We start from the raw sequence: 14,907 nt of genomic DNA on the forward strand, positions 1-14,907 counted from the left end.
TGGTCTTCTTCTTTGGGGCCACTTTTTTTTTTTTTTCTTTTAAAAAAGAAACTGAACAATATTTTAAGTTCTCTATATCTTTAATATATCTCAGTCATGTAAAACTCAGTTCTTGCTGCTAGAAGCCTGGCAGCTTTGCTAGTGAGCTACATTTGCTTTGAGGAAGTTGGCAGTGTATACCCTGACAGAGTCTTGGAGATAAGCATCAGTCCATCTAGATAATTTTGTTTTGTAAATTTCATAGGTTGCTCTCTGCTGCTCCCTAGATCCCACCTCACAGTGTTGTGCATGACCAGCTTCCGGCCTCCTTATGATGTAAACGTCTGCTATTATTGGCTGCTTCATGCAGTGTTTATCAGGAAATGTAGTTTTCGCTCTTCTGATCAGATTTCGGGGCATGATTAAAGCTGGATTTAATTAAATTTAAACTAACAACTGGAGGGCTGCATTAAACTGATAAGATGGCTGCAAATGGCCCGCAGGCTGCCAGTTTGAGACACCTGCACTAGAAGGGCTAGGACTTTGGTAAGTTTTCATTGAACATGCAGAAAGGCAAGACCAAAAACTGAAAGTGGCCATAGCTAATGTTAGAGACTGGAACAATGGAACATAAAAATAGGCATTTTCTAGGTCTATTGAAACCAGATAGAATCCTTGTGGAATCAGAAACATCACTGTGAGAAGAGACTCCATCTTGAATTTTTCTGTTTGCAGAAAATAATTGAGGGCTCTTAAAGGGACAGTCAACACAAGAATTTTTGTTGTTTAAAAAGAAAGATAATACCTTTATTACCCATTCCCCAGTTTTGCATAACAATGTTATAGAAATACACCTTCTACCTCTGTGATTACCATGTATCTATGCCTCTGCAAACTGCCCCCTTATTTCAGTTCTTTTGACAGACTTGCATTTTAGCCAATCAGTGCCATCTCCAGGGTAACTTCACGTGCATGAGCTCAATGTAATCTATATAATACACATGAACTAATGCCCTCTAGTGGTCAAAATGCCTTCAGATTAGAGGCAGTCTTCAAGGTCTAAGAAATTAGCATATAAACCTCCTAGGTTTAGCTTTCAACTAAGAATACCAAGGGAACAAAGCAAAATTTGTGATAAAAGTAAATTGGAAAGTTGTTTAAAATTACATTCCCTATTTAAATCATTAAAGTTTTTTTTGGACTTGACTGTCCCTTTAAATTCAACACTGGTCTCCAGATCCCATCTTTCTTTTTTACCAGGAAGCCCCTGATTCTGAACTGCAGCTATCTCTTGAATGACATTGGCTTGTAGCAGCTGATTGACATACTGAAGAAGAGCATATTGCTTGGAATGTTCCTGACGAATTGAGGTTTGTACAAAATGAGGAGCTGGAGGTATCTTGCAAAATCACCCCCGCCCCCTCCGATCTGTGATCAACTATCTCTAAACATTAGACAGGAATTATCTGGTCCCAAGGTTCAGTTACTCATTTATTTATTTTTAAGTATTTTTAGTAGATCCAAAATTTCCTCCAGACACTGTTGCTTGTTTCCATGCTTGACAACAAAAAGTTTATATAGAAGAGAAAATAATGCAGATGACCTCAACAATAGAAGAAGAAAAAATTCTTTCTTACAGTTCTTTTTGCTATCAGGTCATCAAGCAGTTTCAGAAACAGCAATGGTGGTTCAAAACGTGGATTCAGCAAATTCACTTTAGAGGCTCCATCTGGTTCCCAATGATTTGACCATAAAGTACATGCAATTTTAACAACTTTCTAATACTAATGGGAGCGCTGCTGAGGTTGCCTTCATTGTAGTATTCTCACCATATACCCCCCCCTATCTACCAGGGGAACAAAAGAAAAGTCAGAAATGGGAAGAAGCAGCGTACCTCCACCTTGACACGAGAAAGGTGGCCAAGCTCTGCCCATTCTATGATGGACAGAACTAGTAATGGCCTGAGGAAAACAGTCACTTTCAACTGATTAAAGGGTGTGTGGTATTTTTCTGTCCATGTTCCCTAGGGAAAGGGGGTCTCACCTGGTAAGTGCGAGGTAGGAAGGCAAAGATAAGATGGCTTTTTATAGGGTCAGGATTGGCCAAGAACAAAAGTGAAGCTTACATACTTGTTGGCTGACGCAGGAATCAATCAACCGACAATGAAAATGCTAGAAGAAATAGAGAAAGAGAGAGGGAAGAGAGAGAGAAAAAAAGGAGTTTCCATATCATCCTCTCATGTGATGTAAAGAGGATTTGTTTGAACCCATTAAAAATTAGTGGTTTTTTATCAAATCTGAATTCATGTCTATTATTAACTGAGAGAACTATATCTTACCTAGCAATTGTTCCAGTCATTAAGGACATTGCAAGGGTCTAGAAGAAAGAAAAAAAAAGTAAATAATCTACAAGAAACAGGAATATGAACACTTGGCAAGCAGAATCACAGAGCTAGCCAAACCCCATACTACTGCTCTAGGAGAGCTTCCTTCCCACAGACTTCTAGGAATTGCACCAGCTTTTTACAACAGAAAAAAACAAACCCATATTTACCACACAGACAAACACTTTCATGATATAAAAATCAAACCAGTAACAAAAAACTATTACAGGCTATCCTAATGTTTTTTTTTTTGCTAAAATAAGTATCACTACATAAACACATCACAAGGCGGCACAGTAACATACAGATTTATGTGCACAGCTAATTTATGAGAAGTTAAAAGGACATTAAACTCAATTTTTTCTTCATGATGGTAACCATTGTTTAATATGTTTAAGACAAAGTGAAACTACTTTATACATTCAGTGAATAGTGGATGAAATGAACAGGCACCTCCCATATTAATGTATCAATTAGGACACAGTTAATCTTTGAAAAAGACATTCAGGAGCTCAAATAGTGAAACCGTTAGTTATATTAGTCTAATACGTGATACAATTAAAGAATTATTGAAGGGAGTTTAAAAAAAAGAAGAATAGTTTATATCAGCAAAATATCTTCATAGAAAACGTTTGTAAAAGCCTTTATAGCTTTATAGGGACAGAAAAAAACTTTTTGATTACAAGATTAACATGCACTATGCTTGGGAACCTGTCTGCCCGCATTACAACTAACAGGCAGCAGACAGTGTACATCCGCTGCCCAGATGTACTATTGCACAATCAATGCCGCTTCCTGCTCTTGCGTGACAGAAGTAGGTTGTATGACCTCTACTTTTTACCTTACAGTTAGCAGGCCCAGCCCCTCAAGAGCTGCTTAACACATGAAGCTCATTAAAGGGGCATGATACCCAAATGTTGAAGCACTTTAAAGTGATGCAGCATTGGTGTAAAAAGTTGATTAGAAAATATCACCTGAACATCTCTATGTAAAAAAGGAAGATATTATACCTCAAATTTTCCTAAGTATTCACACCTCACTGTAAAGAGGCTTTAAACAGCCAATCAGGATGCTAGTCCCAGGATTTGCAAAGAAGTGTGCATCTGTCATGTGTAGGCACAGTCATGTTATTTTCCTATTCAGTTTAAGGAAGTTTACTATGAAATCTCACAAGATTTCAGTGAAATCTCATGAGATCACAGCAAAGCAAAGCATGACCTCTGCTGATGCTGATTTTGTTTTTCTTTTCAACCCACAGCTGGACAGCAGCTGAAGTATAACTGTTCACAAAGCACTTACTCTATTGTGATATTTTCATGTCAGCTTTTTAGTTATGCTGCATCACTTTCAAGTAATTTAGCATATGAGTATTATGCACCTTTAAATTAATGTGCCATTTTTTAATGCATTAACACTTTGTTTACTGGAGTTATTTTCACTGGTCAACCCCACCCACCACTATAGCCAATCTAGACTTGTTTCTGTAACTTATTTGTTTTGGCTTTCTTCTTAGCCGAGGCCAGTCAGGGAGATATATAGCAGGGTTAAGCTTATTAAAGTGAATGTAAAGTTTCATCAAGTAGTGCCCGTTTTTAAAAATACTATTAAAAACAGGGGCACTTTCATTGATGAAACTTTACATTGTACCATGTTTGTAGAAATACTTACCTCTTCGTCTTGAAAGCCGCTCCAGCGCTTCGCCAGCCCATCGCAAGCCACTGGAGTAGCTTTCAAGATGAAGAGGTAAGTATTTCAACAAATATGGTGCAATGTAAAGTTTCATCAATGAAAGTGCCCCTGTTTTTAATAGTATTTTAAAAACTGGGCACTACTTGATGAAACTTTACATTCACTTTAAGTCTGCAGTGTGCACATCCAGTTCTCAGAATTTGAGACCAAAGATTATGAAAGTCTGCAAATGGAGCACAAAAATATTGGTTTTTTTGCAAAAGTCTGCACAGGTGGTATATGTTAAGAACAATGGTTAGTATGTTTATGTTTGAAACGATAGGATTTACCAGTGCTACAAATAAAGGGGACTTTCAGTAATGAAGTATAAAAACATAATTTATGCTTACCTGATAAATTCCTTTCTCCTGTAGTGTAGTCAGTCCACGGGTCATCATTACTTATGGGATATTAACTCCTCCCCAACAGGAAGTGCAAGAGGATCACCCAAGCAGAGCTGCTATATAGCTTCTCCCCTCTATGTCACACCCAGTCATTCGACCGAGAACCAAACGAGAAAGGAGAAACTATAGGGTGCAGTGGTGACTGGAGTTTAATTTAAAATTTAGACCTGCCATAAAAAACAGGGCGGGCCGTGGACTGACTACACTACAGGAGAAAGGAATTTAACAGGTAAGCATAAATTATGTTTTCTCCTGTTAAGTGTAGTCAGTCCACGGGTCATCATTACTTATGGGATACCAATACCAAAGCTAAAGTACACGGATGACGGGAGGGACAGGCAGGATCTTTATACGGAAGGAACCACTGCCTGAAGAACCTCTCTCCCAAAAACAGCCTCCGAAGAAGCAAAAGTGTCAAATTTGGAAAATTTGGAAAAAGTATGAAGAGAAGACCAAGTTGCAGCCTTGCAAATCTGTTCAACAGAGGCCTCATTCTTAAAGGCCCAAGTGGAAGCCACAGCTCTAGTGGAATGAGCTGTAATTCTTTCAGGAGGCTGCTGTCCAGCAGTCTCATAGGCTAAACGTATTATGCTGCGAAGCCAGAAAGAGAGAGAGGTAGCAGAAGCTTTTTGACCTCTCCTCTGTCCAGAATAAACGACAAACAGGGAAGAAGTTTGGCGAAAATCTTTAGTTGCCTGTAAATAAAATTTCAGGGCACGGACTACATCCAGATTGTGTAGAAGTCGTTCCTTCTTTGAAGAAGGGTTAGGACACAATGATGGAACAACAATCTCTTGATTGATATTCCTATTAGTGACTACCTTAGGTAAGAACCCAGGTTTAGTACGCAGAACTACCTTGTCTGAATGAAAAATCAGATAAGGAGAATCACAATGTAAGGCCGATAACTCAGAGACTCTTCGAGCCGAGGAAATAGCCATTAAAAACAGAACTTTCCAAGATAACAATTTGATATCAATGGAATGAAGGGGTTCAAACGGAACACCCTGTAAAACGTTAAGAACTAAATTTAAGCTCCATGGTGGAGCAACAGTTTTAAACACAGGCTTAATCCTGGCCAAAGCCTGAACGTCTGGAACCTCTGACAGACGTTTGTGTAAAAGAATGGACAGAGCTGAGATCTGTCCCTTTAAGGAACTAGCAGATAAACCCTTTTCTAAACCTTCTTGTAGAAAAGACAATATCCTAGGAATCCTAACCTTACTCCATGAGTAACTCTTGGATTTGCACCAATGTAAGTATTTACGCCATATTTTATGGTAAATCTTTCTGGTAACAGGTTTCCTAGCCTGTATTAAGGTATCAATTACTGACTCCGAAAATCCACGCTTTGATAAAATCAAGCGTTCAATCTCCAAGCAGTCAGCTTCAGAGAAATTAGATTTTGATGTTTGAAAGGACCCTGAATCAGAAGGTCCTGTCTCAGAGGCAGAGACCAAGGTGGACAGGATGACATGTCCACTAGATCTGCATACCAGGTCCTGCGTGGCCACGCAGGCGCTATTAGAATCACCGATGCTCTCTCCTGTTTGATCCTGGCAATCAATCGAGGAAGCATCGGGAAGGGTGGAAACACATAAGCCATCCCGAAGGTCCAAGGTGCTGTCAAAGCATCTACCAGGACCGCTCCCGGGTCCCTGGACCTGGACCCGTAACAAGGAAGCTTGACGTTCTGGCGAGACGCCATGAGATCTATATCTGGTTTGCCCCAACGTTGAAGTATTTGGGCAAAGACCTCCGGATGAAGTTCCCACTCCCCCGGATGAAAAGTCTGACGACTTAGGAAATCCGCCTCCCAGTTCTCCATTCCTGGAATGTGGATCGCTGACAGGTGGCAAGAGTGAGACTCTGCCCAGCGAATTATCTTTGATACTTCCATCATCGCTAGGGAGCTTCTTGTCCCTCCTTGATGGATGATGTAAGCTACAGTCGTGATGTTGTCCGACTGAAACCTGATGAACCTCCGAGTTGTTAACTGAGGCCAAGCCAGAAGGGCATTGAGAACTGCTCTCAATTCCAGAATGTTTATTGGAAGGAGACTCTCCTCCTGAGTCCATGATCCCTGAGCCTTCAGGGAATTCCAGACAGCGCCCCAACCTAGTAGGCTGGCGTCTGTTGTTACAATTGTCCAGTCTGGCCTGCTGAAGGGCATCCCCCTGGACAGATGCGGCCGAGAAAGCCACCATAGAAGAGAATTTCTGGTCTCTTGATCCAGATTCAGAGTAGGGGACAAATCTGAGTAATCCCCATTCCACTGACTTAGCATGCACAATTGCAGCGGTCTGAGATGCAGGCGTGCAAAGGGTACTATGTCCATTGCCGCTACCATTAAGCTGATTACCTCCATGCATTGAGCCACTGACGGGTGTTGAATGGAATGAAGGACACGGCAAGCATTTTGAAGCTTTGTTAACCTGTCTTCTGTCAGGTAAATCTTCATTTCTACAGAATCTATAAGAGTCCCCAAGAAGGGAACTCTTGTGAGTGGTAAGAGAGAACTCTTCTTTTCGTTCACCTTCCACCCATGCGACCTTAGAAATGCCAGTACTAACTCTGTATGAGACTTGGCAGTTTGAAAGCTTGACGCTTGTATCAGAATGTCGTCTAGGTACGGAGCCACCGAAATTCCTCGCGGTCTTAGTACCGCCAGAAGAGAGCCCAGAACCTTTGTGAAGATTCTTGGAGCCGTAGCCAACCCGAATGGAAGAGCTACAAACCGGTAATGCCTGTCTAGGAAGGCAAACCTTAGATACCGGTAATGATCTTTGTGAATCGGTATGTGAAGGTAGGCATCCTTTAAATCCACTGTGGTCATGTACTGACCCTTTTGGATCATGGGTAAGATTGTCCGAATAGTTTCCATTTTGAACGATGGAACTCTTAGGAATTTGTTTAGGATCTTTAAATCCAAGATTGGTCTGAAGGTTCCTTCTTTCTTGGGAACCACAGATTTGAGTAAAACCCTTGTCCGTGTTCCGACCGCGGAACCGGATGGATTACTCCCATTAGTAAAAGATCTTGTACACAGCGTAGAAACGCCTCTTTCTTTATCTGGTTTGTTGACAACCTTGAAAGATGAAATCTCCCTTTTGGGGGAGAGGCTTTGAAGTCCAGAAGATATCCCTGAGATATGATCTCTAACGCCCAGGGATCCTGGACATCTCTTGCCCAAGCCTGGGCGAAGAGAGAAAGTCTGCCCCCCACTAGATCCGTTCCCGGATCGGGGGCCCTTAATTCATGCTGTCTTAGGGGCAGCAGCAGGTTTTCTGGCCTGCTTGCCCTTGTTCCAGGTCTGGTTAGGTTTCCAGCCTTGTCTGTAGCGAGCAACAGCTCCTTCCTGTTTTGGAGCAGAGGAAGTTGATGCTGCTCCTGCCTTGAAGTTACGAAAGGCACGAAAATTAGACTGTCTAGCCCTAGGTTTGGCTCTGTCTTGAGGCAGGGCATGGCCTTTACCTCCTGTAATATCAGCGATAATTTCTTTCAAACCGGGCCCGAATAAGGTCTGCCCCTTGAAAGGTATGTTAAGTAATTTAGATTTAGAAGTAACATCAGCTGACCAGGATTTTAGCCACAGTGCTCTGCGTGCCTGAATGGCGAATCCGGAATTCTTAGCCGTAAGTTTAGTAAAATGTACTACGGCATCAGAAATAAAAGAATTAGCTAGCTTAAGGGTTTTAAGCTTGTTTGAAATCTCATCTATTGGCGCTGAGTCAAGGGTCTCTTCCAGAGACTCGAACCAAAATGCGGCCGCAGCCGTGACAGGCGCAATACATGCAAGGGGTTGCAATATAAAACCTTGTTGAACAAACATTTTCTTAAGGTAACCCTCTAACTTTTTATCCATTGGATCTGAAAAGGCACAGCTATCCTCCACCGGGATAGTGGTACGCTTAGCCAGAGTAGAAACTGCTCCCTCCACCTTAGGGACCGTCTGCCATAAGTCCCGTGTGGTGGAGTCTATTGGAAACATTTTTCTAAATATAGGAGGGGGGGAAAAGGGTACACCGGGCCTATCCCACTCCTTGGTAATAATCTCTGTAAGCCTCTTAGGTATAGGAAAGACGTCAGTACACGCCGGTACCGCATAGTATCTATCCAGCCTACATAATTTCTCTGGGATTGCAACGGTGTTACAATCATTCAGAGCCGCTAATACCTCCCCTAGCAGTACACGGAGGTTTTCTAGTTAAAACTTAAAATTTGAAATGTCTGAATCCGGTCTATTTGGATCAGATCCGTCACCCGCAGAATGAAGCTCTCCGTCCTCATGTTCTGCAAATTGTGACGCAGTATCTGACATGGCCCTAGTATTATCAGCACACTCTGTTCTCACCCCAGAGTGATCTCGCTTACCCCTAAGTTCTGGCAATTTAGACAAAACTTCAGTCATAACATTAGCCATGTCCTGTAGAGTGATTTGTAATGGCCGCCCTGATGTACTTGGCGTTACAATATCACGCACCTCCCGAGCGGGAGATGCAGGTACTGACACGTGAGGCAAGTTAGTCGACATAACTTCCCCCTCGTTGTCTGGTGAATGATGTTCAACATGTACAGATTGACTTTTATTTAAAGTAGCATCAATGCAATTAGTACATAAATTTCTATTGGGCTCCACCTTGGCTTTTACACATATAGCACAGAGATATTCCTCTGAGTCAGACATGTTTAACAAACTAGCAATTAGACTAGCAAGCTTGGAAATACCTTTCAACTAAATTTACAAGTAATATGTAAAACGTACTGTGCCTTTAAGAAGCACAGAAAAAACTATGACAGTTGAATAACAATGAACCGGATTAGTTATAAAAAACAAATTTTTCCCGGTAAAGCATAAAATTAGCAAAGGATTGCACTCATTAGCAATGGATGACTAACCCTTAATATCAGAAAAAACGTATAACATTTAAAATATAAGCGTTTTTTATCACAGTCAAAGCACAATCTCACAGGTCTGCTGTGAGTGATTACCTCCATCAAAATAAGTTTGTAGAGACGTTCCGGATCATGCAGGGAGAGAAAACAGACTTGTGACTGAATTTCTAATGCGTAGCAAAAGCGCCAAAATAGGCCCCTCCCACTCACACACAACAGTGAGGGAAGTTCAGTGAAACTGTTTTTAATTTAAAATAAACGATAGCCATGTGGAAAATAACGCCCAAAACTATTTTTCACCAAGTACCTCAGATAATTAAACGATTTAACATGCCAGCAAACGTTTAAAATCTAATTATATGAAATGTCATTAAAAAGCCTGCTGCTAGTCGTTCACACTGCAAGTTAGGCTAAAAGTTATATGCATACAGTATTGTCCCAGTGAAGTGCCATTCCCCAGAATACTGAAGTGTAAACATATATACATATCAGCCTGATACCAGTTGCTACTACTGCATTTAAGGCTGAACTTACATTATATCGGTATTGGCAGTATTTTCTCAGTCAATTCCATTCCTTAGAAAATAATATACTGCAACATACCTCTTTGCAGGTGAACCTGCCCGCTGTCCCCTGATCTGAAGTTTACCTCACTCCTCAGAATGGCCGAGAACAGCAAAATGAATCTTAGTTACGTCCGCTAAGATCATACAAAACTCAGGTAGATTCTTCTTCAAATTCTGCCTGAGAAGAAACAACACACTCCGGTGCTGTTTAAAATAAACTTTTGATTGAAGATATAAAAACTAAGTATAATCACCACAGTCCTCTCACACATCCTATCTATTAGTTGGGTGCAAGAGAATGACTGGGTGTGACGTAGAGGGGAGGAGCTATATAGCAGCTCTGCTTGGGTGATCCTCTTGCACTTCCTGTTGGGGAGGAGTTAATATCCCATAAGTAATGATGACCCGTGGACTGACTACACTTAACAGGAGAAATAGTTCATGCTGAAAGTTCCTTTATTTGCCTGCAGCGTAAGCCGCGCTGAGCACCTCAGGCTGCCCACGGCAGAACGATATTTTTTCAATGAGGTAATATTTCCATCTCTTAGCCAATAGCCATGCGTTCAGTCTGAGGTACTCAGAGCGGCATACACTGCAGGCAAATAGCATGAAGCATTTTTATACTTCATGACTGAAAATCCCCTTTATTTGTAGTACTGGTAAATCCTAGCGTTTCAAATGGCTAGGATTTACCATTACTTTAATAAGTCAATATACTGCCAAAATGGTTTCCCTTAAAGCATTACAAAAACAATTGTGTACATTCAAAACTATTATGTATATCTGATATATTTGTAGCACTGGTAAATCCTAGCATTTCAAAAACACTAGGATTTACCATCACTTTAAAGGGACATGAAACCCAATTTTTTTCTTTCATGATTCAGATAGAGAATAAGATTTTAATCAACTTTCCAATTTACTCCTATTATTTAATTTGCTTCCTTCTCTTCTTATTCTTTGCTGAAAGGTTTATCTAGGTAAGCTAAGGAGCAGCAAACAACCTAGGTTCTAGCTGCTGATTGGTGACTGCAGATATATACGGATAGTCATTGGCTCACCCATGTGTTCAGTTAGAAACCAGTAGTGCATTGCTGCTCCTTCAACAAATGATACCAAGAGAATTAAACAAATTAGATAATAGAAGTAAATTAGAAAGTTGTTTAAAATTGTATTATCTATCTGAATCATGAAAGAAATTGTTTGGGTTTCATGTCCCTTTAAGTGAGTTAGATTTTTTTTTTTTTGCTTAAAGGGACACTCAATCAAAATTAAACTTTCATTATTTAGATAGAGCATGCCATTTTAAACAACTTTCCAATTTACTTCCATTAACAAAATGTGCACAGTCTTTTTATATTTACACTTTTTGAGTCACCAGCTCCTACTGAGCATGTACAAGAATAAGTGTGTATGCGTTTGTGAATGGCTGATGGCTGTCACATGGTACGTGTATGCATTTGTGAATGGCTGATGGCTGTCACATGGTACAGGGGGAGTGGAAAAATACATAACTTTTAAAATTGTCAGAAAAAAATCTACTACTCATTGGAAGTTCACACTAAGTGCTATTGCATTGTCTTGTTATCTTGCATTTGTTGATTATGCAAATCTACTGTGTTGACTGGTCCTTTAATTCATTGACCATGTTTGCTGCACTTGTTTTTCAATAGCCAAACTCCACCAACCATTTTCCTTGTTTGCAGGAGCCAATCCAGACTCGATTCTGGAGAAGACAGAACTATGCGCAGTCATGTCAACAAAACATCCCTTGTTTTGCAGTTCTTATCATCTGTGCTGAAGCCAGTTAGAGTTAACTATGTGGCAGGGTTTAAGCTTGCTAAGTCTGTCATGTGCACTTTGAATTCTTAGAACTGGAGAATCCACAATTTTTTGGACTTAAAGCGACACTGAACCCAATTTTTTTCTTTCGTGATTCAGATAGAGTATGAAATTTAAGCAACTTTCTAACTTACTCCTCTTATCAAATTTTCTTCATTCTTTTGGTATCTTTATTTGAAGTGCAAGAATTTAAGTTTAGATGCCGGCCCATATTTGTTGAACAACCTGGGTTGTTCTCAGTGTCCCTTTAAATTACATGAAAAAGGGGCAAAATAAAGAATTAAAGAATGATGGTGTTGGTATAATGACCTTCTATTATTCAAATAAATAACACCTTAACTGCTAAGCCATTTCCTGTTGGATGTTTTAGATGCTGCTCATACTTAAAGGAACACTGAACCCAAATTTTTTCTTTTGCGATTCAGATAGAGCATAACATTTTAAGCAACTTTCTAATTTACTCCTATTATCAAATTTTCTTTATTCTCTTGGTATCTTTATTTGAAATGCAAGAATGTAAGTTTAGATGCCGGCCCATTTTTGATGAACAACCTAGGTTGTCCTTGCTGATTGGTTTATAAATTCATCCACCAATAAAAAAAGTGCTGTCCACAGGTCTGAACCAAGAAAAAAGCTTGATAGCAAGAGAACGAAAAAAAAAAATTATAATACGAGTAAATTAGAAAGTTGCTTAAAATTGCATGCTCTATCCTAATCACGAAAGAAAAAAACAGAATTTATGTTTACCTGATAAATTACTTTCTCCAACGGTGTGTCCGGTCCACGGCGTCATCCTTACTTGTGGGGATATTCTCTTCCCCAACAGGAAATGGCAAAGAGCCCAGCAAAGCTGGTCACATGATCCCTCCTAGGCTCCGCCTACCCCAGTCATTCGACCGACGTTAAGGAGGAATATTTGCATAGGAGAAACCATATGGTACCGTGGTGACTGTAGTTAAAGAAAATAAATTATCAGACCTGATTAAAAAACCAGGGCGGGCCGTGGACCGGACACACCGTTGGAGAAAGTAATTTATCAGGTAAACATAAATTCTGTTTTCTCCAACATAGGTGTGTCCGGTCCACGGCGTCATCCTTACTTGTGGGAACCAATACCAAAGCTTTAGGACACGGATGAAGGGAGGGAGCAAATCAGGTCACCTAAATGGAAGGCACCACGGCTTGCAAAACCTTTCTCCCAAAAATAGCCTCAGAAGAAGCAAAAGTATCAAACTTGTAAAATTTGGTAAAAGTGTGCAGTGAAGACCAAGTCGCTGCCCTACATATCTGATCAACAGAAGCCTCGTTCTTGAAGGCCCATGTGGAAGCCACAGCCCTAGTGGAATGAGCTGTGATTCTTTCGGGAGGCTGCCGTCCGGCAGTCTCGTAAGCCAATCTGATGATGCTTTTAATCCAAAAAGAGAGAGAGGTAGAAGTTGCTTTTTGACCTCTCCTTTTACCTGAATAAACAACAAACAAGGAAGATGTTTGTCTAAAATCCTTTGTAGCATCTAAATAGAATTTTAGAGCGCGAACAACATCCAAATTGTGCAACAAACGTTCCTTCTTTGAAACTGGTTTCGGACACAGAGAAGGTACGATAATCTCCTGGTTAATGTTTTTGTTGGAAACAACCTTTGGAAGAAAACCAGGTTTAGTACGTAAAACCACCTTATCTGCATGGAACACCAGATAAGGAGGAGAACACTGCAGAGCAGATAATTCTGAAACTCTTCTAGCAGAAGAAATTGCAACTAAAAACAAAACTTTCCAAGATAATAACTTAATATCAACGGAATGTAAGGGTTCAAACGGAACCCCCTGAAGAACTGAAAGAACTAAATTGAGACTCCAAGGAGGAGTCAAAGGTTTGTAAACAGGCTTGATTCTAACCAGAGCCTGAACAAAGGCTTGAACATCTGGCACAGCTGCCAGCTTTTTGTGAAGTAACACCGACAAGGCAGAAATCTGTCCCTTCAGGGAACTTGCAGATAATCCTTTTTCCAATCCTTCTTGAAGGAAGGATAGAATCCTAGGAATCTTAACCTTGTCCCAAGGGAATCCTTTAGATTCACACCAACAGATATATTTTTTCCAAATTTTGTGGTAAATCTTTCTAGTTACAGGCTTTCTGGCCTGAACAAGAGTATCGATAACAGAATCTGAGAATCCTCGCTTCGATAAAATCAAGCGTTCAATCTCCAAGCAGTCAGCTGGAGTGAAACCAGATTCGGATGTTCGAACGGACCCTGAACAAGAAGGTCTCGTCTCAAAGGTAGCTTCCAAGGTGGAGCCGATGACATATTCACCAGATCTGCATACCAAGTCCTGCGTGGCCACGCAGGAGCTATCAAGATCACCGACGCCCTCTCCTGATTGATCCTGGCTACCAGCCTGGGGATGAGAGGAAATGGCGGGAACACATAAGCTAGTTTGAAGGTCCAAGGTGCTACTAGTGCATCCACTAGAGCCGCCTTGGGATCCCTGGATCTGGCCCCGTAGCATGGAACTTTGAAGTTCTGACGAGAGGCCATCAGATCCATGTCTGGAATGCCCCACAGGTGAGTGACTTGGGCAAAGATTTCCGGATGGAGTTCCCACTCCCCCGGATGCAATGTCTGACGACTCAGAAAATCCGCTTCCCAATTTTCCACTCCTGGGATGTGGATAGCAGACAGGTGGCAGGAGTGAGACTCCGCCCATAGAATAATTTTGGTCACTTCTTCCATCGCTAGGGAACTCCTTGTTCCCCCCTGATGGTTGATGTACGCAACAGTTGTCATGTTGTCTGATTGAAACCGTATGAACTTGGTCCTCGCTAGCTGAGGCCAAGCCTTGAGAGCATTGAATATCGCTCTCAGTTCCAGAATATTTATCGGTAGAAGAGATTCTTCCCGAGACCAAAGACCCTGAGCTTTCAGGGATCCCCAGACCGCGCCCCAGCCCATCAGACTGGCGTCGGTCGTGACAATGACCCACTCTGGTCTGCGGAATGTCATCCCTTGTGACAGGTTGTCCAGGGACAGCCACCAACGGAGTGAGTCTCTGGTCCTCTGATTTACTTGTATCTTCGGAGACAAGTCTGTATAGTCCCCATTCCACTGACTGA

General features: G+C 41.1%; 1 protein-coding gene across 2 annotated transcripts in view; it reads right to left on the bottom strand.

Annotated features, from left to right (window-relative positions):
• TMBIM1 (transmembrane BAX inhibitor motif containing 1) overlaps positions 1 to 14,907 on the bottom strand; it is a 249,393-nt gene that overhangs the window by 106,529 nt on the left and 127,957 nt on the right. For both annotated transcript variants that reach the window (XM_053698127.1, XM_053698125.1), the window contains exon 8: positions 2,318 to 2,355. In XM_053698127.1, the coding sequence (XP_053554102.1) occupies positions 2,318 to 2,355 (38 nt within the window). The remainder of the gene's footprint in view (positions 1 to 2,317; positions 2,356 to 14,907) is intronic.

This window comes from Bombina bombina, chromosome 1 (assembly GCF_027579735.1).
Source record: "Bombina bombina isolate aBomBom1 chromosome 1, aBomBom1.pri, whole genome shotgun sequence".
Taxonomy (NCBI): domain Eukaryota; kingdom Metazoa; phylum Chordata; class Amphibia; order Anura; family Bombinatoridae; genus Bombina; species Bombina bombina.